The sequence below is a fragment of the Oryza sativa genome, chromosome 12 (genome assembly GCF_034140825.1).
Source record: "Oryza sativa Japonica Group chromosome 12, ASM3414082v1".
Lineage (NCBI taxonomy): Eukaryota > Viridiplantae > Streptophyta > Magnoliopsida > Poales > Poaceae > Oryza > Oryza sativa.
The window spans coordinates 3,657,535-3,681,485 of record NC_089046.1 but is presented as its reverse complement, the minus strand read 5'-3'; the positions used below and the strand labels follow the sequence as shown (position 1 = coordinate 3,681,485).

The window sequence follows — 23,951 nt, the reverse complement described above, 5'->3', positions numbered from 1 at the left end:
ATCTGGTGGGTTAGGGCACTATGCGACGCTGTGATGAGTGAGCTGTGGCCACTGTGCTGATCATAGAGCAACAGAGCAGAAACTACAGGTTAAGGTGATGTCCTCTCTTCCTAAATCCTCACATAATAAAGATTTGAATTGCAGTGTGTGATTATGGTTTTGTGATTGGTTAGTGCGACATTTGATACTGATTTGCTCCATGCATAAAGAGGTTCGAAATTCAGATTAACCTGCAAAACAATTTGATTAGGAATTCCCAAATTTAGTTAAAACTTATTTGAGTGGAAAGTTTCAGTTTGTTAGATTAGCTCTTTTTCATGCCTGTGAGAAGGAATTATGTGCATTCCCTAATATCGGTGGCCGCTTGCGTCCACGGTCATCAGACTATTTCCTCTTCCTTAACGCCATCAACTGAATATGCAGTTGCTCGACGTCTACGCCATGCTTATCTTCTCATAAGCGCCTCCCATTTCATCCCTATCGGCCTCTGAGATTACTGAAGGCTCCTGCTACATGAAGCATGAAGTGGGTGCTGGTCTCCATCTGCTTCTCTCCCTGGTACCATTTTATTTTATTTTTTGCAAGCTGGCCTTCATTGTTACCCTGGTGGTTGATCCATATGATGAATTGACTGTGTGATATGGCTTCGGTGTTGCTTCCATGCATTCTGACCTATCTCATGTTCTGTTTCATTTAGTGCCTCGGTTCGATTCAACACAAAAAATTAAGTGCTCAATTGTTAATAGTCTTTTAAAGTAATTACGCAATCCCTTTTCTTTTCCAGACGTGCAGGAATTTATGGTTGGCTTAAAAATTATAGCTGAATGGGCACACCATTAATGTTCACTGTGTACAAAAAACTGTGGTGGTTTTTTGAATTTTGTACATGATCCACCAAACAAACAAGGTAATCTGCATTGGTTATTTGGTATACTTGTGGAGCTTATTATAGATCAAGATATATGTGAACTAATAGCATTTTAATTAAAATTAGAATTTGTCCAGAGCACCATATTTTTATGAATATTTTTTTTTCTTGACCTAAGGCATAACTTTAGTGATCTGATCTTATGAATTGCTATACTGTCTAGGTTAGCTACCTTTATTAACTAGAAAACAATAGTCCATTCTAGCCATATTAATTAAGCCACATTTGAGTCAGGTGTATAACCTGAATCAAGGTGAATGAAAACATTTAACTGGAGTGCTGCGCAATAATATATGCAGAATTGACACAATTTAGATGGTTGGAGTTTAGGCATTCTGTGAAGTCCCCAATTTCATTGACCAGGCCTATTTGAAACATAAGGGGGGGGGGGGACATCTTATGGTACATCAAGTTGGTCCATTTTGTTCACACAGGATAACACTGCACTTAAAATATTTTTTTTCATATTATGGTTCAAGTGCAGATATTGTGGATTGCCATAACACTCACCTTCTAAGTGCATATTATAACGGAGATTTTTGAGTTGATGAATCGTTGTGAGTATGGAATTTTGATTCTACGTTCTTCTATGATTACCAGGCTCTGGAAGGATCTAATATGTGGTTTAGGAAAGGATGGGAGTGCTTGAACCTGGAAGCATCTCCTGCTCATTATGCTCTTAGGTGTTTTATTTCCGATGCTGTTACTATTGATACAACAGGGAAAGTCACATATTGTTTAAAATATTTATTGTGCTTAAAATACTATACTGTGTAATGTCCGAAATTTATATTCATGCGTTAGATGTTTCACTTTCACATGCACATGCACTTCTGTTGAATGTGTTGTTAAGTTCTCCTATGAACTGTTTCGCTGAGTGGTTTACATTACATTTCTTTCACAGGTGGTGATCATAGCATGATGGCAATCGAATTCCACCGTGTTGGTAGCATGCACTATATATTTTCCGGTTATACATCACAGAAGACAGAAAAGCCAGGTATGTTTCTTATGAGCCTGTATATATCACTTTACTAAAAGTTTTCTGGCCTCAAATTATTGAGGAACTTAGAGCTACCATTGAACAAATGTGCCCTGTTTCTTGCAGTGCTTTAATCTGGGTGCAACAACACATATTCTAACTGGTTTTGGGCTCAACTTTCTGTTATTATTAATTTACTAGAAAAAATCCCCGTGCGTTGCAACGGGTAAAAACGTTTTTTATACTATACATTATACTCCCTTGTTTTTAGACCGAATGCTTTCTTGTTTTTGGACCGAACGTTCATTCTTTCCCTCATTTTCAGATTTAGTCCTAGAGCAGTCCGCTGCTTCTATCTGCTTGGCCTCTCTCTTCGGCTCAGCCCACAAGTGGAGCTGTAGGCCCAGCTCGAACAGTCCTTTGCTTGGCCTATCTCCCTTCGGCTCAGCCCACAAGTGAAGCTGTAGGCCCAGCTCGAACAGTCCTGTGCCTGGCCTACCTCTCTTTGGCTCAGCCCGCAAGTGGAGCTGTAGGCCCAGCTCGAACAGTCCTGTGCCTGGCCTTCTCTTCGGCTCAGCCTGTAACATCTCGAACAGTCTCGTGCCCGCATGACGGAGCCGATCCTCCCACCAAATCCGGTAATTGACCAGCTCGAACAGTCCTGTGCCTGCCCTACCTCTCTTTGGCTCAGCCCGCAAGTGGAGCTGTAGGCCCAGCTCGAACAGTCCTGTGCTTGGCCTACCTCTCTTCGGCTCAGCCCGTAAGTGTAGCTGTAGGCCCATCTCGAACAGTCTCGTGCCCGTACCGTAGGGGTGAAAACGGTACGGAAACTTTCCGGATTCCAGGCCTGTTTTTGGAAACGGAATCAGCCGATCGAAATTTTTTTCGGAATTTCTCGAAAACGGAATCGAAAACGGAAATATTTTCTCGGAAACGGAATCGAATATGATAATAGCAGTTTCCGTCGGAACTCGGAATCGGTCGGAAAAATTCCGGAAAATTTGTCGGAATTTCCGAAGTTAAAAAGGCCCATGAAATCAATAGTCTATAATTCGTCCCCAAGTTTCCAGCCCAACCCAAATCGCGGCATCTACCCAAATAGTGGCTAACCCTATAGAGGAGAGAGACAGACACACGGCATCGCGAGACCGCGAGCGGTGGCAGAGCATCACGCTCCACCCACCGCCAGCGCCCCGCGCCACCCCTGGTCCGCCGTCCTCGGCTCCTCGCGACCTCGCCCCCACCATCTTCGCTGTCTCGTACCGCCGCCATCTCGCGGCGCTGTCCAGCCGTTTCGCGGCGCCGTCTCGCGGCGGCAGCGCCGTCCCGCCGTTTCGCCGCCGCTACCACCACTGACGACGACGCCACAGCCACACCGACGAGCCGACGACGCCTCGCCTCTGCGACTCGACAGCAGCCAGCAGCCCAGCGGCAGCAGCCAACAGCCCAGCGGCAGCAGCCAGCAGCCCAGCGACGAGCCGACGAGCCTAAACCATTGATTTGATTTCTTTTGTGCTGCAGATTTATGATGGAATCATCAAATGCAAGTAGCTATTTTGTGATTGAACTAAGTACTGTACTAATGGACTGATGTGTGTTGCTGTTTTGTGATGACTAATGATTGATGAACTATGTACTGATGATGGAGTGATAGCTCATAGCAGATTAGCAGTATAGCACTGAATAATAGTGTATACTGTATACCTTATACCATGGTCTTTTGCTGTATTTTTTTTAGAATATTTGTTATGCAAATTATATGAAGTTATAGAAGAATATATTTTGCTGTTGAGACGATTTCATATAATTGTGTTTTATGATGAATTGTTGACTGTTGAGACTTGAGAATTGGACTTGGCAAAAGTTTTAAGCTCAGTTTGAGGGGTTTTTGTATTCCGATAAATTTTCGTTACCGTATCCGCGCCGGTTCATTTTCGCTCCGTTTTCGGTTTCAATAATATTCGTTTCCGTTTTCGTTTTCGGGGTTTCCGATTCCGATTCCAAAAAAAAAAATGAAAACGAAAACGATAAAGATTGTTTCCATCCGTTTCCGTACCGTTTTCACCCCTACGTGCACGTACGATGACGGAGTCGATCCTCTGTCAAAAGCGGCCGAATCTTTCTCGATCTCCAAAATTGTTAGAGATTTTGATTCACTCGATCTCCTTTTTCGATTTTTTTAATCAAAGTCGAAGCAATCCGCAAAACTCGGAATAAAAAATGACAAACTAAAGGGATGAGGAAACGCATGGAGAGGCAAATCGATATAGTGGCGGCGCTAGGGTTCGGCCCGACAAAAAAAAACCACCGAAAAAATAGCGTGTTGGATTTTGTTAAAACTGGAAAAACGGTGAAAGAAAAAAAAGAAAAAAACAACGTAAAGAAAATAAAACGGAAAAATAAAATAAAACGGACAAAAAAACCAGGAAAAACGGTGAAAAAATAGCGACAAGAAAATAAAACGAAAAAAAGGAAACGGATAAAAATTAATTTGTCCTTTTCTATATTTTTTCTTGCCGTGCCGGGCTTTTTTTTTACAATCGTTTTACGGACGAAAAAACCGGGAAAAACGGTGAAAAAAATAGCGACAAGAAAATAAAACGAAAAAAGGAAACGGATAAAAATTAATTTTTGTCCTTTTCTATATTTTTTCTTGCCGTGCCGGGCATTTTTTTACAATCGTTTTTTTTCTGCCTTTTTTTGTCCGCTTTTTTAGCACGGATAGGAATCGGTCAGTTTTTTTTTTCTGCGCCTTCTTTTTTGGGGCCGGACTTTCTTAATTACAATCGAACTTTTTTTATCGCTTTTTTTTATTAACGGACGAAGGAAACATCTTATACTTTTTAAGTATTTTTAAGTAGTAGTAGTAGATAGTAGATTTGTACTTGATAGATTCTTTGCATAGGCTAAGAATCTAATCTAACCATTAATAGAAGTCATATAGATAGAACATCTTATTTCAGTTTCACACAGGGATGCCACTTTTGAACAGAAAAATAAAGATATATAGTTATCAATATGACTATTTCCTTTTCCTCAGCTAGATTCCATCAAAATGTAGCTATTTGCATAAGATATCTGGGATGCTTCAGGATAATGAAGGATAGGTTGCAGATATTCCCTTATTTGCTTCAGCTATACTTAAAATTTTCGCATCTGGCTAGAGGTTTGTCATTTGATGTTATCGCATTTTTCTAAGAGGGGTTATCATACCTTTTCCCTATATTTCACTAACAATAACATATCCATGTACATGCACTGTCTGTTGGGCCTAGAATGTGCTAAAAAAATTGGGATATGGCATTTCTTATTGTACAGTTGCATAAAGTGAAAATAGAAAAAAATTGTGAAAAAATTAGCACAACACCTCTTCACAAGGTAAATGTTCCCCTACTCTGTTTCAAGCTTAAGATGTATTTTCGTTACCTATTTAGGTATTCACCCTCTTGAGATGAGTTCTAAAATTTGTTTGTATATTTTTTCCTTCGATGTTACACATGATGCCAATATAGTATATATATGTAATCAATAAAATTATACATGATCCAATTTTTTATCTTCCTAGGCATATAAAATGATTAAGGCTACATCTTGAAGATATGGCAGCTTTAATGTATATACTTCTCCAAAACAAGTTTTCAGCCTTTTGTACTTAGAATGAAGTAGCACCATTAATTTTGATGTTTTGCAAAGTAAATTATGCCTTTTGGTAAGCATTTTTTATATGGTCAAGCAATCTTTGAAATGTAAAGTGCAGGTAATGCTGCATACCTAGGACTTGAAATAAATTCAGATTCAAAGTATTCACTTTTAGGTCCAAGATTAGATTTATCCAGATTCAAATTATCCAGTTTCTTTTAATAGTCACAGGAAACGGGGTCGGTGGCAGCGATCCTCGACCCGGGAACGCCGTCCCCGTCCCGAAAACATGGGGTCATTTTCGTCCCCACCTTGTAAAAAACTCTCTCAAGTAGCGTATCACGTTCCTCGACCCCGTTTCTCGATCCCATCGACCCAGGAACTTTGTTACTATACTGCTGCCATAACAATTAAAAGAAAAGAGAAAATTCAAATGTGTTTTCATCAGTTGACCTAGTGCTTGAAGAAAACTTGTTAAAAAAGTAAGGAAATCTTCGGGACAGTCATCTCATTTAGAAAATTGTAGTACATGAGAAAACTAATGTTCAAGAAACTTGAAAAAAGTTCTGGAGAAAAAAGAACTTACATACTTTTAGAAAAATGTTGTTTGTGCTGCCATAACAACTAAAAGAACAGAGAAAATTCAAATGTATTTTCATCAGTTGACCAGAAGCTGGTAACTTTAATTAGCCTAAGATTTGCAAGCCACATTTCAGTAGATTGGGAACGTGAAGGGCGCTCTTTATTTTTTTTTTTCAAAAGGGGATGCCTTTACTTAAAAGCTTTAATACATGATTGATTAAATATTGATGAATTGTTCGATATGATTTATTATAGTGATTCATGTTATTATGAGTAATAGTTAGTTTTGTTCTCATTTTTATAGGTTTATTGATTTTTCTTTTTCTTTTTACTTAAATTTCTTCAGTTTTCTTTTGAAAAACCGTGATAGTTGAAGTAATTTACTTATGGTTGCTATAAACACTACCGTAGTACCTAGACCATAGTGGTCGACACCGTCAAGTGGACAAGCGCTGGAAGGAAGGCCTGATGAGAAGATTGTAACGTCCCGCCTCCCCCAGACCAGGCCCACTTACATCTGATAATTTTTATAGGTCATAGACTGCCCTCACAGGGCCAACATATGTCTTTTCTGCACACTTTTGTCCTCACTCGTGAACATGTCTTTTCTGCACACTTTTGTCCTCACTCGTGTGCACCCGGGAAGAATTTTCCGGTCGATCACCCATCCCAAATTGCTCCAGGCCAAGCACGCTTAACCCTGGAGTTCTTTGGAGATTGGCTTCCGGAAAAGAAGTTGCAACTTGTTTATATGAGTATTCTATTAATCCTATTAAGCCCTAGGCCGGGATGTTACAAGGATATAATTGCTTTGTTGCAGATATGAAAGCTACATAGATGTGTACCATTGGGCCAAAAAAATCCCATTAACAAAAAGGTAAGTGTTGTTCTCTTCCACCTTGCTACTACCAATTGCTGTTGTTGAATACAAACATTTGCTACCACAAAATATTTTTTATTCATGTGATCTGATGTTATGGAGCCCACTTGGGTTGATGCTGAATTGTTGTACATGATTTTCTAGCCTTTTCTAATAACTAGATATGCTTGACTATAATTTGTTCTTGTTAATTCCATGGTATCATTCAACTTGAGTTAATGTGTCTGTGTCTACATATTATTCACCGCAAAATGATTTTTAGTCATCAAATCATGATTTGGTAGTACATGTGATTTGTTATATTGTACAAATCTGCGTGGTTTTGCAGTCAATTAACGTGTTCAATACACGTGGCTTGGAAGCTGAAACTAGATTCCATGGCTTACAACCCAGCTTTCTTGCCACACCATGTGAAGCTTGCCTTTACCTCTAACCATATTGAATTATCCCAGCATTTATATCTTAGGGTCAAAAATGCATTTCAACATGAAGGGATTATGATTTTTCACATTATTTTTAATTTCCATTCAATATACCATGGCATAATAATATAACAGTTGAAGTTTTTAGATAGTTGTACTGCTCGAGGACCCGTGGGAGTTGTTTGGTTGGGTTCAAATAAGTACAGTGTCTAAATTGATATGCAAAATCAATAGAGGGGAAATTCGTCTAAACCTTTTTGAAAGTTTTTGGTGTGGAAACTGGATTATTTTTTCAGGGAAGATATAACATTTTTTTAGGGAAGATGTTAGGTGACAGGTTATAAATATACGTCACTCGAAGGAATTTCTTGTGAATTTATGCTGTTGTTTCAGATTATCATAGACGTGTTGTGCGTATTGTGTTGATTAGTTAGCTCCTTGGCTGCATTTCAGTGTTCATTCCGAGTGTTTAGTTCCAGAGCACATTGCCTGATTCAAATTAAACAGAATGTTGCACACCTGTTCATGAGGTTTCCAAGGAACAAGTAAAGATCTTCTAATCACGCTAAGAGACTTAGAGATAATCATGCAGAAATATTAAGTTATAATTGTGTGATCTCAGAGTTACCATATTCATGCATGCCTTTCAGGGGGAGTGTAGGTATTAGCATAGGATATCTGGGATGCTTCAAGATGGACTTTACAATTGCTCCTTATGAAAAGAAAAATGAAGTCAATCAGTCTAGCAATTAATTTGGAGAAACTGACTCTTTTGCAAGCTATTTGAGAAGGCATCTATGGAAAATATAATGTTTTGCTGACCGGTTGTCATTTTACTTGTGTTTGGTCAAATGGTCAGGGACACTGGCTGGCATGTAGATGGAGGGTTCAAAACCGACACCATATGCTTTATCATCGATACTCAGGGTTTTGTATCTATATGATTTTGGTTTAGCACACATTTCTGATTATTGCACGTTATTAAACCATGTAAACAATGGATTACAAAATTTGTGTGCAGGCCCATCATCTAGAATATAGTCATTGGTGAGCAGACACTTACACTTAGGAAGGAATTAGGATAGGTGGATCACACACAGACACAGGGACACGATGCATGGATCTTGCAGCACAACACAGACAGGTTGCTACTTGTGCTCCTCGTCGAACGCATAGCCATGTTTGAGGTACTGGTCGATGAGGTTCTGCTCGTAGGCGTTCATCTTTTCATCGATGAACTTTCTGAGTTTGAGGCAGAACGTTGGGCCAGCTCCTCCTCGGTGTAGGCGTACTCCGGGTAGGTGTAGGGGTAGCTCATCATTTGTTTGATAACAACATTAGGCATCTTGTACTTGACCACCTTCTTCCCAGACTCCTCCAACCAGCACTCCATGGACCCCGGGACATTCCTCGACACCCAGAGAGGCCTCCTTCTTGAGGACCTCACTACCCTCACACGGGATCGAAGAAGACTTCCTCCTTGTTCCTGGCCGCCATCGCCCGCGCGCGATGGAGGCAGTTCTCTTCAAGAAGAAGAAAACAGGCAGGCAACAATGGCGGCAAGCGGATCGGAAGGAACGGCCAACGACCCAACTCGTGTCAGCCCACAACCGTTTTCAAGCCTTTTCAGCCCATCCCACCAATCTTAAAGCAACCGGAAAAGAATTACAAATATACTCCCATGCAGGCCCTTAATGGCTTAATCCTTGGGGGTTTTTTTTATCAATAAGCCATATAAACAATCAAATATATCGCCTTGATTTCACACGACTAAATGCTGCTATTGCTTCTTCTTGTTGGCTGCGCTGCTTCAATTCCTTCACAGCCGCATCATAGAAAGACAATCATAGCAAATTCATATGCAGACTTGTAGCAAGCTCATGTTAGCAAATCATCAGACTCAGTTCAATTTGTGCTCGATCGTATCAGAGAATCAGCATGGCACACTTGCTTATTCTGTATAATCATTTATGGTAATATTAATTATATTCATGACTTGACATGTGTGCATGTACAAACCATCCCAGCAGTTAAGCTTGGTGGTCCAATAGAAGGATGCTTAACAGTAAGCCTAAATTCATCTCATTTCCCCTTGGAAGAGATTTCAAGGTATAATAACGATTACTGAGTGGCACAATTGCCAACTAGTATATTATGATGCTTCTCAACTGAAGATTGCAAGCATCATCGGACACGACGTAAGTACTGTTACCACAATACACGATATAAGTAAGCACTGTTACCACAATACAATGTATAGACAGGAAAATAGTAAGCGCCTCATCTTTAGCTGCTATCGTTCATGTTGTTAATAGTTTCAAGGGCTTTTGGAGGCACCATAGAAAAGGGATATGAAATTGAAGCAATGAAACTATGAAAAGAGTTAAGAGTAAAACTCAGCAATTGTACAAATGCACTAGGAATACAAAGATGAATCACCATGCTTGTTTCAGACAAGTATTTTCACTCTAAAAAAAATCAACAGCCTATTAGTCAAGTTCTTATGCTCCACAACTAAGAAATACAGTATCTTACAGCACAAAAAGCTTAATCCTCTATAGCTTCAAATTCACAGCTCATAGTTTTTATACGCATATAGTCAGCTAAAGAACACAGGAAAATAATATTCATTCAACAGTTGACAGCTAAAGAGCACCCAGAGAAAACATGTATTGTGATACAGGCATATAGCTTCATAGGCATTCAGAACAGTTAACAAAAGATACAGGCATATATAGCTTAAATGTGTTATAACTACCATGTAAAGAGAAAAAAAAAATAACAGCAATAATGGAGTTGCGTCCCATAAACATGAAATAAAACTGTCAACTGCAGTCAGATGTAGCTTTTTTCTGCTGACAGAAATTCAAGCATGTGTAGTTTTACAGCGACAAAAAACACAGGGGATACATACACCCTGGGACATCATCAACCTCTAGGGGTTCAGGAAGGAAACTAGAACAGAAGCAAAATTAACCAAAAGTTAGGCCCTAGCCAGCCAATCTTCTTGCATTGAAGTTGCATCATGTCCAGCAATGGCTTGATAAGGACTTCCGCTGCAAAATAGAGACGATTTTCTGTATATCATTCCATGAAATTAAATATACTAGACTTTTAGGTTCCATAGATGCGGCAATGAACTTACAACCAGCAAAAATGCATCTAAAAAGTAGGTGATAGATAAAAACAGTAATAACATAGAGACGATTTTGTGTATATCATTTCATGAAACTAGACTTTAGCGTTCCATAGATGCGGCAACGAACATATAATCAGCAAAAATGCAATTAAAAAGTAGGTGATTGATAAAAACAGTAATATACCTCATAAATTGAGGAACTTGGATAGCTTAGAAGTTAGAATAAATGTCCCAACTGAAGTGCCTGCAGTTGACCCCTGTTATACAGCTCCAACTGCAGATACGGGACAACCAATGGGAACCGGACATGACATGCATACTCTGAGTCCACAGCATTATAGCCCAAAATCAGGCTCCTCCATGGATCCATCCTGTGAGATGTCCTATTTCTCAGAAAATCAAAGAAGAACAGAGTTTCAATTAAGGCGATCTGATCAGGGGTAAGCGATTTCTGTCCTCGAATAGGAGTTAGACCCAGTGCATGTAAGAATTCCCTCTGACGTTTGTTGAGGCATGTCTGAGATGGTTTGTCAGCTGGTACAATACGGCCGTCAGGGTTGAAATCATAAGGCTTTTTGAGGATACGGTTGGTCTTGACTTTACTCTCCCAAACATCGGCATATGGAAGGTTTGTTAGGATAGCCCTAAGATCATCTGGTGGCATCACAAATCTGATATGGTCATACATTGACTTGAAAAACAGTGACACATTAGCTAGGGATACCAATGACCCATGAAAATGAAATATCTCTCTCTTGTCAAACTCATGAAGGATCAAGTTTAGCAGGTGCTGTATATCTTCAGGCACACTTCCGTCTTCAGATAGAAAGAGATTCCTGATAATCTGATGAGCACACAAATAGTTGTTTCTTAGAAGGTCCATCTCTAACTATACACGTGAAATGTTCTTGAACTTAACTTTTCCCGTGGGACTCACAAAGATGTTTGAAATGTTTAAATCCAAAAAACACAAATTTCTCAACTCATTTGTCCTTAGTCCTTTCAGCATAGTTCTGATTACTTTCTTACATGACTCTGTTGCAACCAGATAAGTCACACTTGGATTAGTTTCCCCAAATGAACGAAACTGATACGAATCAGAAGTCACCATTGGTCTAATATTCAGATAAGACTCCAATGGGATGCAATCATCAAAATACACTTCAGAGGTATCTAACACATATCTATCATATGACACGTAGGATAAGGCAGCTGTGAAAAAGAAAAGAAAGCAAACATTACTTCAATGTTTTGACAACCTAAAAGGACAGGGAAAATGCAAAGGCAATTACCATTATGAATGGGGTTGTCCATGTCTTCAGGTGAAAAACCTGGAACCAAGTCAAGGGGACCTGGATTGTTTGCAGTGGCCATGGAAAAGCTCAATAATGGCAGAAAACCTACAAGCCTGAAAAGAAAGCATGGACATGAAAACAACAGCACTAAAATGCAACCTAGTTGCTACCTATGACCGTCCCCATATTTTATGAACCAATAGAAGTGAAATGGGAAAATCACAGATAGAGAATATACACTACAGATATTAGCTATCTGTCACTAAACAATCCAACATGACTTGCATAGGTTATCTTCTTCCTATCAACATTAGTCATGAATCTATTATTAAAAAAGCCTACCGAAAGGATAAATCATGTATTACCTACAAAAACAACTGCTACTTTTAATAGAAGGGATAATTTGTACTATGTGGTCATCAGCTACAAAAGGCTCACATATATAAGAAATCAGCTATCATGTAGTATCCAGATAAACCAACCTGTTGTAGGCCAGTAAGCAGATGTCAAAGCATAGATACACAAATTCAAGATCAACACAAGGAAAAAAAAACTGAGGCAACATCCCAAGGCTCAGCCACTTGATGACTACATGATGGGGAAGAAAGCAAAACACATAGGAGGCTGGGTTAACTTAACCAAACAACTCAGAACATAGTGGGAGATAAGTCCATAAATGATAAATCTCTGAAACGAAATGAAGCTTTAGATGTAGAAGAATGCAAGTTAGAAACAAACTAGGGGATCAATCCAAATGCGTTTTGAAAACAATATGCTTCAGATGCAGAAGAGCTCAGAGACATGCAGGGAGTTATGTTAGTTAACCAAATAACAGATACGAAGTGATCAGTACTAACGGATCAGTCCATGCATCTCTCAAACAAAATGCAGCATTGAGATAGAGTTGCAACAGCGATTTCCTTTCTCTATTCAATTCACACCAGAATCCCAGCATAAAAATTATCTGCAGCTTGCCTTCCAAAATCAGTCTCAGATTGTAAGAATCGTGCGTGTCAAATGAATTTGTGCAATTCTCTGTTCCCAAAATTCAGAAATAATGCCAGTTCAAACAGATTTACAATTGTGCAGAAATTAATAAGGAACGCACAAAGACAGAACAGGATAAAGCAACAGGTGCAACCAACAGCCCATAATTTCTCAAAGCAACAGCCAACAGGAGCCAAGTTCAGGTATTGGTTTGTTGCTAACTCATTAGGATCAACACTGAAGAATTCATAACACGCACAGAGATTTTATAAACCAAACAAGACGGCAGGATACCATCAGCATGATCCAGAAGAAAACATAACGTGCAGGGAATCGGGTTTAATTGAACCAAACATCTCAGAACGCACTGGGAGAACAGTTCATACATCTGTGAAGCGAAATACTTCAGATGTGAAAAGAAGGTATATCAGAAATACAAGGAGGATCAGTCAACATGCATATATGAGATGAAATGCTTCAAATCCAAAATATTTCAGCCACATGCAGGAAGTTCGGCAATTAATCAACCAAACTACAGACAGCATACCATGGGATCAGATTCAAACTAACATATCAGCCCATTCATCTCTGAAATGAAATGGAGCATTCAAATAAAGTTACAGACACCAGAATCAAAGCAAAATGCCCACCGCAATGTTGTCATGTTCAGGGAGGAAGCACCATCGCTACAACGGGTGCTTCGACTCTGTTGAGGACGCTACGCTCTGGGCAGAGAGAATGAAAACACAGGAACGACAGGTGGTTACGGTCTGGAAAAGCTGTTTCTCTAATCCCCTTTCTATGATGTAATGATATTATGTTCGTTGCATCTGCTCCATCCAATACAAATTCATGAACAGGAAAACATCCCCTATCGATCAAGCACTGAAGTGTTGCAAATCTGCAACCGAATCCCACCAATGAACCACATGCCGAGTAAAGAACGCCGCAATACACACATCTGAACCCGCGGATTCTAAATTCGTACGAGAACTCAAATCACCACAAAAAGGCTCATGCCCATGCTACTGTACAGATTCATCTTTGCTACTCTATTGATCCACGACACTAGGTGCTCCGTTGCCAAAAATCAACATATAAAATGACAAAAACCAACATATAAAATGAGACAGCACAGTACACACCGAGGGATTCAAAATAGTGACATAAAAAAGCATGGGAAAAAACCTCGCTCAAATGGACGAAGTGGCTCCAGAAAAAGTGCGGTGGCGAGTGAGTGGAATCAGGGCGACGGAGACGGCGAGTGGAATCCAGCGATGACGACAGAAATCGCCCTCCTCTCCGCCTGGCACAGACAAAACGAGAAAATGAAAAAAAAAAAAGAGGAAGATGTGGGAGGGAGGGAGGGATGTTTACCTACACAGGTAGGTTTGGGGATCTCGATCTACGAGGAAGGCTTGTCGCCGGACCAGGGAAATGGCTGCGTAGGCATCGGGTCGACGAGGTGAAGATAATAAATCTGGAACGAGAGGTTTTGGGAAGTGACGGCGGAAGCAGGACCCTAAGCTACGGTTTCCCATCGTCGAATTTATAGACAGGGCGCTAGACGGGCCAGGCCGTGATGAGTGGTCACAGGTTGGGCCAGCCCGGAAACTTGCTAGGGCAGATATAAATGTCGAGTAAGTTCACTTTAGGTCCCTCATCTTGATGCTGAGGCCCTGTTTAGATGCTGGCAAAAATTTTACAGCATGTCACATTGAACGTTTGAACACATGTATGAAATATTAAATATAGATAAAAAATAACTAATACACAGTTTACGTGTAAATTGCGAGACGAATTTTTTAAGCCTAATTATTTCATGATTTGACAATGTGGTGCTACAGTAAATATTTGCTAATGACGGATTAATTAGACTTGATAAATTCGTCTCATAGTTTACCGGCGGATTTTGTAATTTGCTTTATTATTATTAGTATATGTTTTATACTTTAAATATGTGTCCGTATATCTGATACGGCACGCTAAAACTTTACACCCTTGATCTAAACACCCCATGAGTTTAAATTACATCCTAAATCGTAAAACCGAGTATTTCAAAACGGATGCTAATATAGTTCTAAGGCAGGATTGAATACGGCTTTGACTGATATGGAGCTGACGTGACACAATAATGAAAAAAAAACATTGGAAGCCACACGTAAGTGAAATTAAATAGCATAGCGAGAGAAAAATACTGCATAACGTGATACTGTATTGAGCCTTAGGTAGGGATGAAAGCGGAGCGGATAAATACTGCATAACGTGATACTGTATTGAGCCTTAGGTAGGGATGAAAGCGGAGCGGATAAATACTGCATAACGTGATACTGTATTGAGCCTTAGGTAGGGATGAAGGCCCTTTTTGTTTCAACTTATGATTATTATAATCTAGATTAATAAGCCAGATTACTATAAGCTGGCATGGAATAAGCTGTGAGTTGTTTATTTGTCTGGATTATTGAAGACATGGATTATTGGGTTTGAATGGCTAAAGTCTATAATGTCCTCAGCTATCTGTTCGGTTGATGGCATAGGTGGGTAATTTTTCTCAAGTATTTAGGGGTAGTGGGTCTTTAGCCACTTAATAATCTGAAAAAAGCTCCTCTAGAGCAGCTTATCAGATTATAATAATCTGGCTTATAGATTATAATAATCTACTATAATAATATACTTGTTTGTTTCAGCTTACTCCTAATAAGCTATATTATAATAATCCTAAGCTGAATCAAACAGGGCCGAAAGCGGAGCGGATACGAACAGATAATGCTCGTACCATATTCATTTCATGTTTTTTTACCGGATAAAAAACAAATACGGATTATCTCAAATACGAATAAGTATCGAATATAATCGGACATGAATACGGAAACAAGTTTTTTTTAATACGAAAACTAACTCAACTTCTAATAGAAACAAATATGAACATATATAATTAGCTTATTTTATATAAATGCCGTATAATTTATAAATATTTTTTTTAAAATTTAAATAATATTAATCGTGTGGACTAGTGTTAAGAGATAAACTACTATTAAAATCAAAAAAAATATATATTGAAGGTTATAGAGTTATAAAGAAATAGGGTATGTCTCATGGCTTCTGCGGATATCCGAATAGCACTGCTCATCGCATATCCAAATTATTATCCGTATCAATCGACATTTGATATCGCGACTACGGTATTTGCATAGTATAGGGATCGTTAGTACCAGATATATGCGAGATTGAGGTAAAAAGATAGAGACAAGGATTTTTGTACAGGTTCGGACCTCTTATCTTATAGTTAATAGCCCTACTCCTGTTGGCCGAAGTCAGTGTTACTCTTATTCATCGTAATCACATAAGTACAATGTATGGGGATAAACTATGTAGCTGTCGTCGAACTGGCGGCCTGTAAACCACCACTAGTCAGCGGCGGACAAACCCCTGAATGTTAATGTTAACTTTAATCGAATATCACGTTAACATCCAAATGAATATCTTTTACTGTGATTCCAAACAAACAATTAACTTATATTTCTAAGACATATATTCCAACGCAACATGTTTAAGTCGTAAATTTTGATACCGAGCAACTTTTATAAGATAATGGGGTAGGAACAATTTGCACATGCCTGCAGCGAAGTTAGGGTCTGGCATTCGTTCCTGCCGCGGCGGAAGAGGACGTTGCGCTTGTGGTCCATGGAGTCTCGCACGGCGACCACGCCGTAGACGCCGAGCGGCCACCGGAGGCCGCCGGTGATCTGGGTCACCTTCACCGTGAAGACCTGCATTGTTTCCATAGGCTGCGCAGAAGGGGGCAGCACTGGAATGTCTGTGTTTGGCATAGGAGGGAGATCCGCTGCCCAATTTTTCCCCCCACAAAACAAACAAAAAATCAATCAATTTGCTCCACGGTTGAACTAATCGCATCAAGTTTTTTTTGGAACTAATCGCATCAAGTCGCCAAGAAATTCAATTCAAGCAGAGAATTCAAGAAGAGGCATACTCTCGTCCTCGAAGGTGGCGCCATTGGTGCCGTAGGAACGGGCCCAGCTCTGGCGGTAGGCGTCCAAGGGATTCGGAAGGGGTTCGTCGTAGTACTCGTCGTCGTCGTCGTCATTCTCCATCGCCATGGCGCGGCGGCGGGCACTGTCGTGGTGATCCTCCGACGGCGTCTTGGCGGCGTCGCCGCCGCCGTTAGAAGCTCTCTCCTCCTCCGTGGGCTTCTCCAGATCCGCCCTCTTGTGGCCGAGCTCGCCGCTCGCACCCTCCGCTTCCATATCCACCTCCATTACCGCCGCCGCCGCACGCCGCCGGCGGGTTTAGGGTTTGTCTCGTCCTCACTCCTCACTCTGCTTCCTTGTTTTCTCTTTCTTTTTCTTTTTTGGGCCTCCTAAAGTTGACGGGCTTTGGCTTAAGCCCACCCAGCCGAAGCCGAATCAAAGATTTTTGGAACAAGTTTATTTTGCCTCCCTCTCTTTTGCTCCTTGTCGAATCGCATCCCTCGACCACAGAACCGGGTATAACGTCTCCCTCTCGTATATCAAAACCGGTGAAAATTGTCTCATTTATTGGATTGGGAAGCGGTTTCGTCCGACGTGGCAAATTGATACGCTGAACCCACTTATGAGCGGCCTCTACCTCATCCCATCTTCTCTCACACCTCTCCCCCCTCTCTCATCTCTTTCGTCCTCTCTCTCACCTTCCATCAGCAATAGACCGGGCGGCGGCGACGGTACCAAGCTTTGCGGCGCGAGGGAGAGGAGCTTGCCAGACAGCCGCACATGGAAGGAGGAGCTCGTCGGCCGGTCGTGCCCGTGGAGAGGACCTGGCCGGCAGGGGTGCACATGAGGAGGAGATCGCAACCGTACGTTCGCACACATGAAGGAGCTCCCAGCGAGTCGTGCGTGGGGAGAAGAGTCGTCGGCTGGCCATGCGCAGGGAAGGAGCTTGCCATCCAGCACCGCGCGGGGAGAGAAGCTCCCGGCCGGCCGTGCATATGGAGAGGAGTCGTTGACCGGTTGCGCGCGGCGGAGTTGCTCGCCCGCCGGCCACACGGGGGTGGGGAGGGGGGGGAGCTCGCCGACCGGCCGTGTGCTGAGGAGGAGGTCCCGGCCGGCCACGCGCGGGAGAGGAGCTCGCTGGCCAGCCGTGCACGGGGAGATAGTTGTTGGCCAACCATGCGTGGGGGGAGCAGCTCGATTGCCGGTCACGCCCGGGGAGAGGTGTCGTCGGCCGGCCACGCGGCGGGGAAGGAGCTCGCCAACTGGCGCCGCGCAGGGAGATGATTTCCCAGCTAGCCGCGCACGCGAAGAGGAGTCGTCGGCCGGCCACCGTGATCCCCCTCGGCCGTGGTACCGTTTGCAGCGCCCAAGCACGTGGCTGTCCACCCCAGACCTACCAGAGAAAGAGATAAGGAAGAAGAGAAGGTTAAGATGGTTGACAGGTAGGGCCTACTGTTTTTTATTTCTACCATTATCACTTACATGTGGGACCGTTTTCTATTTTCAACTCCTTTAATGACTAGGTGCCACGTCAGCACACTTAGATCAAATCAACTTGCCACATCAGCAAAAGCCGGTTCAAAAACCACTAAAGGAGTTAATTTGTACCAGTTTTTAAAGTTGGGGGACATGTTATACCCGGTTTTGAGGTTGAGGGATGTGATTCAACCAAGAGCAAGAGTTGAGGGAGGAAAAATAGACTTATTTCAAGATTTTTACAAAATTTATTAAGGAATAAGTTCATTGGAGGTCCCTCAACAAAATTTAATTTTTTTTACAAATTTTACAAATTAGGATTTTTTGAGTTTACTTAACCATAAAACGAGAAATGTATACCTCTAAACTCATACAAACCGTACAATCAAGGTCCTATAGCAGTATATATAGGTGGCTTGACTGACGTGGCATTCTAGTCGAGAAAAAAAAGTCCACATGTAAGTGTGATGAAAAAAAAAAAGAGATCCACATATCTTATTTCTTCTCGTTTTTTCCCTTTTCTTTTCTATCTTCTCTTCTCTTTTCCTCTCCAATCTTCTCGACGCTGAACCGCAGCCGGCGGCTGGCGGCAGATGGCCCGGCCACTGCCCACTCCACTCCGCCGGCCACACGCTCACCCGCCGCCGTCCGCCACGTGCTCGCCCGCTTGCTCCAGCCGCACGCCGCCGCTCCGCTCCGCCGACCGCGCGCTCGCCCGCCGCTTGCTCTTGTTTCAGAGTACAGTCTACATGTACTTACTGAATATCCATGCCAGAGTGTTGGCTCATCATCGTTTTTCGTTTCTTGAAAACCTGTGCAGATGGAGAATCGATGGCGATGACATTCCGATGGAAACACATAGTAGCTTAAAGCCTTGTCTTCAGATGGTGATCCTTGACCCTTCACTTTGAGGTCAATCTCAAATAAGGGGTTATCCAATAGAAGAATTGCACGGCTAGGACCTGTGAGTTCCAATGCTGTAGTTCATATGAGTTTGATCAGTAAAATCCAAAATGCAATGTTAATTAACACGTGGATAGGAGGAAATGGGTAAATTTGCTTGCAATCGAATCACTACACAATTAGGATTAGAACACCTTGCAGATGTGCGAGTGCGAGCAAGATAGAGAGTACTTGAGCATTGAAATGTTCATTGCCTGATGTTTCTGCTTTCAAATCCGAGTACTCGAGCTCGTCGGTCAGCAGGTTCGCGTAAGCGACCCGCCGATCGAGTAGACGGCCAAGTGGCAACCCCTCTGGTTCCAAGCAACCCAGGAAAAGAGCTGCACCGAGGAGCCCGCAAACTAGGCAACCCAAGCTGCAACAGGCGGCCATAACTTACTCGGATACTCCTTCTGTCAAAAAAAAAAAAACTTAACCTCTGTCTAGATTTGTTGTAGATTATGTCTCATCCACGTATTAGGTTAAGTTTTTTTGGACGGGGGGATTAGTAGGCAACCCCAAGCTACGCAACCCAACCCAACCTTGGATGGGAAGCGGCCTCTGTCCCTTGGGATTAGGGGGTGTTTGGATCCAGGGACTGAACTTTAGTCCTTGTCATATCGGATGTTTGGACACTAACCACAAGCAATGGGAGTCCTCACCGCACATTGTACGCCTACATGTATGCAAACAAAATTAGTGGAGGAAAACGATCATACGCCCCACCCACCTAACAAAACCATTCCTTTAGAAAACCGGTGAAAATTAGGAAAAAATAAAAACCAAAACTTTGTCTACCAAAAAAAACATGGCTTTAACTTTCATTTTTAATCCCATATCTCCCTCCATTTCAAGATGTATGGCGCCGCTGACTTCTTGCGTAACATTCGACCATTCGTCTTATTAAAAATATATAAATATTATTTATTTTGTTGTTATCAAATAAACTATAATCTTAACTTATACTTTTATATATTTGTATTCAATTTTTAAATTAAACAAATGATTAAACATTATGAAAAAAGTCAACGACATCATACATTTAAAAAATGAGGTAGTATCATGACTTTGCGGTTTTTCTATAGAACACTGCACAAGGGAAATGCACTTTGTAAATCAGCTCATGAACACTACACCTATCCTAATATTCATTTATGATTGAATAGTAGAGAGAAACCGTGTGAAAGTTCGGAAATACCCCTAGACTCACATGTCAAGTCTCTCATCTCTCTATTTCTCTCGAGTTCTATTTCTTTGCTCTTCTCGCTATCGCAGGAGGCCGGCGGGGCGAGTCGGGGTGTGATGAGCTTAAAGGCGGTGGGCTGTGGTTGGCGGTGATTGGGGAAGGAAATGGGGAGGCTTCGCCTCGCCTCGCTTCCCAAATCTCACAAACTAAAAGCTAACGGCACTAACTCATGGACCGAAAAGGAAGAAATTAACGCGGGTTTGTGCCGTGTAGATGTTTAGTACCAAAAAGACTGAGTGGAGGTCTTCTGCAGTACTGCACTACTCACTGACATGTGGGTCCCATAGACCGAGCAATGCTGCACTTAGTAAGTTCTTGATCGGTTAATCCCCATGAGGGAGGGACTAAAGGAGATTTATTCAACACCTATTATGGTGTGAAATTATTCCCTCTTAATTCCTTCCAATCCTTTTCAATTCCCTCCAAACCGAACCAGCCTAAATGACGGTATTAAGTATACATTGAATTTTTTTTCTAATAAGGAAAAAGTATGCATTGAATTTTCTCTATTTTTGAAACGGAGGAAATAATTGATATAGGAGAAGGTGAAGAAGCAGATCCTCGGACACCTCACTCCCCTTCCCAACCGGCAAACCCTACTTTTCCGGCGGCGGCGGCGGTGATGGAGTCCGGCCAGTCTGGTGACGGGGCTAGCCACGGCCACACGAGTACGGTGGTGGAGACTGCCAAGGAGGAAGCGCTCGCCGGCGGCTACGATGAGGAGGAGGAGGACTGCACACCGCTACCTAATGGGCTCATATGCTCGCGGCAGAATTGGGAAACGATGTACGGCAAATTCGGTGCCTTCGAGGACGAGAGTAAGTGGATTTCTCTGATATATATATATATATATATATATATGTATGTATATATATGTGTATATATATATATGTATGTATGTATATATTCTCTCTTTGGCTCTTTGGATTCGCTAGCCTGATTCAAAATCAATCTAATTTCTTCTATCTTCATTGTGCACCGCCCTCTCATTTGTGATTTTTGACACAATCATTTGACAGAAATAATGAACGGACTTAGCAATCTTGTATGTTGTAGATGCACTGCACGCACATATATTAATCTTATAGATGAACACTTTTCAATGTATTGGGATGCCCAACCACACAAACCTAGTTGGGGCAGTCATATTTTGCAATTTGCATTTCTTTCCTGGGTCTTGGGTTTGAAGGCTTGAAGGGTGGCCATGGACAGTTATAAGAACAGAGTGAATTTTGGGAACCAGGAGCCATTGGAAGGAAGCAGATTGTAAAAAAAAAAAAGAAGTTAACTCATATGTATATTTTCTTACTCACATTTGTCATTTGGTTGTCAATTTCTGCTCCAGTCCAATAATCACTCGATGAATTTGTGTGTCCAGCGGATGCTTCTCCAATGAGGAACACGGATAGGCCAGTGCCACCATATTATCTGCCAATTAGCATGATGCAATTCTTCTCAGTGAAGGTGATCGAGATCATGGGAGGTCTCCAATGGCCACTCCACGTCTATGGTATCGTTGCTACGCGTGACTCACAAGATAACAAGAGGAACTTCTTGTTTCGTTGTGATAGAGAGCACTGCCAGACCCTTGCCTCACCACAGGTATGTGCATTGTGTAGCCCTTCATTATTTCTGGTCCATTTCATTTTGTTTTAGTTTTATTTGTCGTCAGTCATGAATCAAGTGGGTGCATTATCATTGGTAGTTAACCAATTTACTGCTACCAAAAGCTAAATAGAGGGAACCCATGTTTTCCAAAGCTTTCTTACTGTTCCTGTTATGAAATTTTGGGGATGATCTCATCCTTAACCTAGCACTTAGCAGCAATGAGTTACAGCCATGAGTTATTCTTTTTTGGAAAGAGATGCAATCATTACTTCAGTCCACATTAACAACTACAGTTTTTACTACCCATCTTGCTGCATGGTGACATGTTTCTTACAAACCGTTGGATTGAAGTCATGCGCAGTATCTTTGCAGGTGACACAGCCTATCAAAGATTATGAAACATGTTGATCTGATTGCCCCTCTTTCTGTCGCCCATGCGTGCAGGATTCATGTTTGAGACTTACACGTCCTAGTCGAGCTATTGTAATAGTGAACCCTGTAGTTGTTGAGGTTGACTTGAAAGTGAAGGGCAGCAGAGGACCCCCATCTGAAGACAAGGTTTTAAGCGAGCATGCTTTTGTTCACAACCACACTGGTCATAGGATTAAACCTGGCTTTCCTCATAGACAGCTGGAATCAACAGAGGACAGCACGATGGAGTTTGTGTTTGCACATCTGCAGAGTGCAGTGGAGGCCACCATCACGGTTGGAGTCGTTGAAGGATCGCCTGATTTCAGGGCTCGTTTTACTGCTCGAACTGCTGGGATTGATGAGGATGTGTTGCTTCTTGACTTTCAGGATGGTAAGGGCCTCTTTAGTTCGCGAACTGAAATTTTTTGCGTGTCACATCGGATATACGGACACACATTTGAATTATTTAACGTAGACTAATAACAAAAACAAATTACAGATTTCGCCTGGAAACTGCGAGACGAATTTATTAAGCCTAATTAATCCGTCATTAGCAAATGTTTACTGTAGCACCACATTGTCAAATCATGGCGCAATTAGGCTTAAAAGATTCGTCTCGCAATTTACACGCAATCTGTGTAATTATTTTTTTTCTATATTTAATACTCCATGTATATGTCCAAATATTCGATGTAACTGGGTGAAAATTCTTTGTTTGGGAACTAAACAGGGCCTAAGGTGGTGGTCGATGATGATGGGTTCGTCGTGCTCCGGCGACGTGTTGTTTCTGTTGAAGGGACAGGGAAGCTGATTCTCCGGATGGAGGCTACAGATCACGGTGGCGATGACACGGCTGTTGTTAAGGAAGAAATCTTCTGTGCTAGAAAGACATCAAGGAGCCAAAGTTACTTCATGCTTGGGTTTTGTAAGCTGTCGATCATCATCGCCTGGTCGTTACTTCCATAGATGTAGCGCCAGTTTAAGTCCTTGCGTAATTGTGTGTATTGTGTACTAGTAGTACTGCTTTGACTAAGCCAGATTGGTGTGACTCTGGGTTCTTACTAAAGAGCATCTCCAAAAGAGCAAATCAGGTGAAGAAAAAGATAGGAGTCGATATTCATCTGATACTATCTTGGTAAAGAAAAAGATAGGAATAGGAGACTATGCATTCATTATAGGCAATTAAATGCTAAGAACAAATACTCATTCTTATTATAAAAAGACCTGCTAGATAAACTCCATAGTAATGCCTTTTGGTCTCACAAAGCCCCAGCAACATCTCATGTTCTCATGAATAAGGTGTTGGCTCCTATCTTGAGAAAAGATATGCTAGTATCTTTTGATGACATTCTAAGACCATAGAAGAACATGTGATACATGCATTTTGGACATTTTAAGGTCTAACTAGGGTTTTTTTTTTTGCAT

General features: G+C 41.5%; 2 protein-coding genes and 1 long non-coding RNA gene across 16 annotated transcripts; 2 read left to right on the top strand and 1 right to left on the bottom strand.

Moving 5' to 3' along the window:
* The first annotated feature begins 442 nt into the window (after positions 1–442).
* On the top strand, positions 443–3,712 carry LOC107279596 (uncharacterized). 2 transcript variants are annotated; one of them, XR_001541935.3, is made up of 4 exons: positions 443–558; positions 785–907; positions 1,529–1,928; positions 2,037–3,712. It is a non-coding gene; the product is annotated as an uncharacterized lncRNA (long non-coding RNA). The 2 variants fall into 2 exon arrangements; XR_010738329.1 differs by having other exon boundaries at positions 1,833–1,928; positions 2,037–2,180.
* A 6,391-nt stretch (positions 3,713–10,103) lies between these two features.
* On the bottom strand, positions 10,104–17,181 carry LOC4351633 (uncharacterized). 7 transcript variants are annotated; one of them, XR_003239879.2, is made up of 5 exons: positions 16,846–17,181; positions 16,472–16,698; positions 11,865–11,980; positions 10,757–11,784; positions 10,104–10,489 (listed from the first exon to the last, which is right to left on the bottom strand). XR_003239879.2 is itself a non-coding variant. In XM_015764648.3 (2 exons), the coding sequence occupies exons 1-2, from the start codon at positions 17,129–17,131 to the stop codon at positions 16,436–16,438; spliced, it is 549 nt and encodes a 182-aa protein (XP_015620134.1). In that variant the 5' UTR covers positions 17,132–17,181; the 3' UTR covers positions 16,285–16,435. The 7 variants fall into 7 exon arrangements, 1 of the variants encoding a protein (XP_015620134.1); XR_001542204.3 differs by lacking the exons at positions 16,472–16,698; positions 16,846–17,181 and adding exons at positions 14,043–14,160; positions 14,232–14,378; XR_001542205.3 differs by lacking the exons at positions 16,472–16,698; positions 16,846–17,181 and adding exons at positions 14,043–14,160; positions 14,236–14,378.
* Positions 17,182–17,204: 23 nt separating this feature from the next.
* LOC9267893 (uncharacterized) lies at positions 17,205–23,628 on the top strand. 7 transcript variants are annotated; one of them, XM_015764639.3, is made up of 7 exons: positions 17,539–18,285; positions 19,140–19,283; positions 20,537–20,814; positions 21,047–21,325; positions 21,886–22,109; positions 22,560–22,917; positions 23,257–23,628. In XM_015764639.3, exons 3-7 carry the CDS (start codon positions 20,721–20,723, stop codon positions 23,490–23,492), a joined length of 1,191 nt encoding a protein of 396 aa, XP_015620125.1. In that variant the 5' UTR covers positions 17,539–18,285; positions 19,140–19,283; positions 20,537–20,720; the 3' UTR covers positions 23,493–23,628. The 7 variants fall into 7 exon arrangements, 6 of the variants coding, with proteins under 6 accessions (XP_015620124.1, XP_015620128.1, XP_015620125.1 ...); XM_015764643.3 differs by lacking the exon at positions 20,537–20,814 and adding an exon at positions 18,896–19,057 and having other exon boundaries at positions 17,940–18,285; XM_066306259.1 differs by lacking the exon at positions 17,539–18,285 and adding an exon at positions 18,896–19,057.
* Positions 23,629–23,951: the final 323 nt, after the last annotated feature.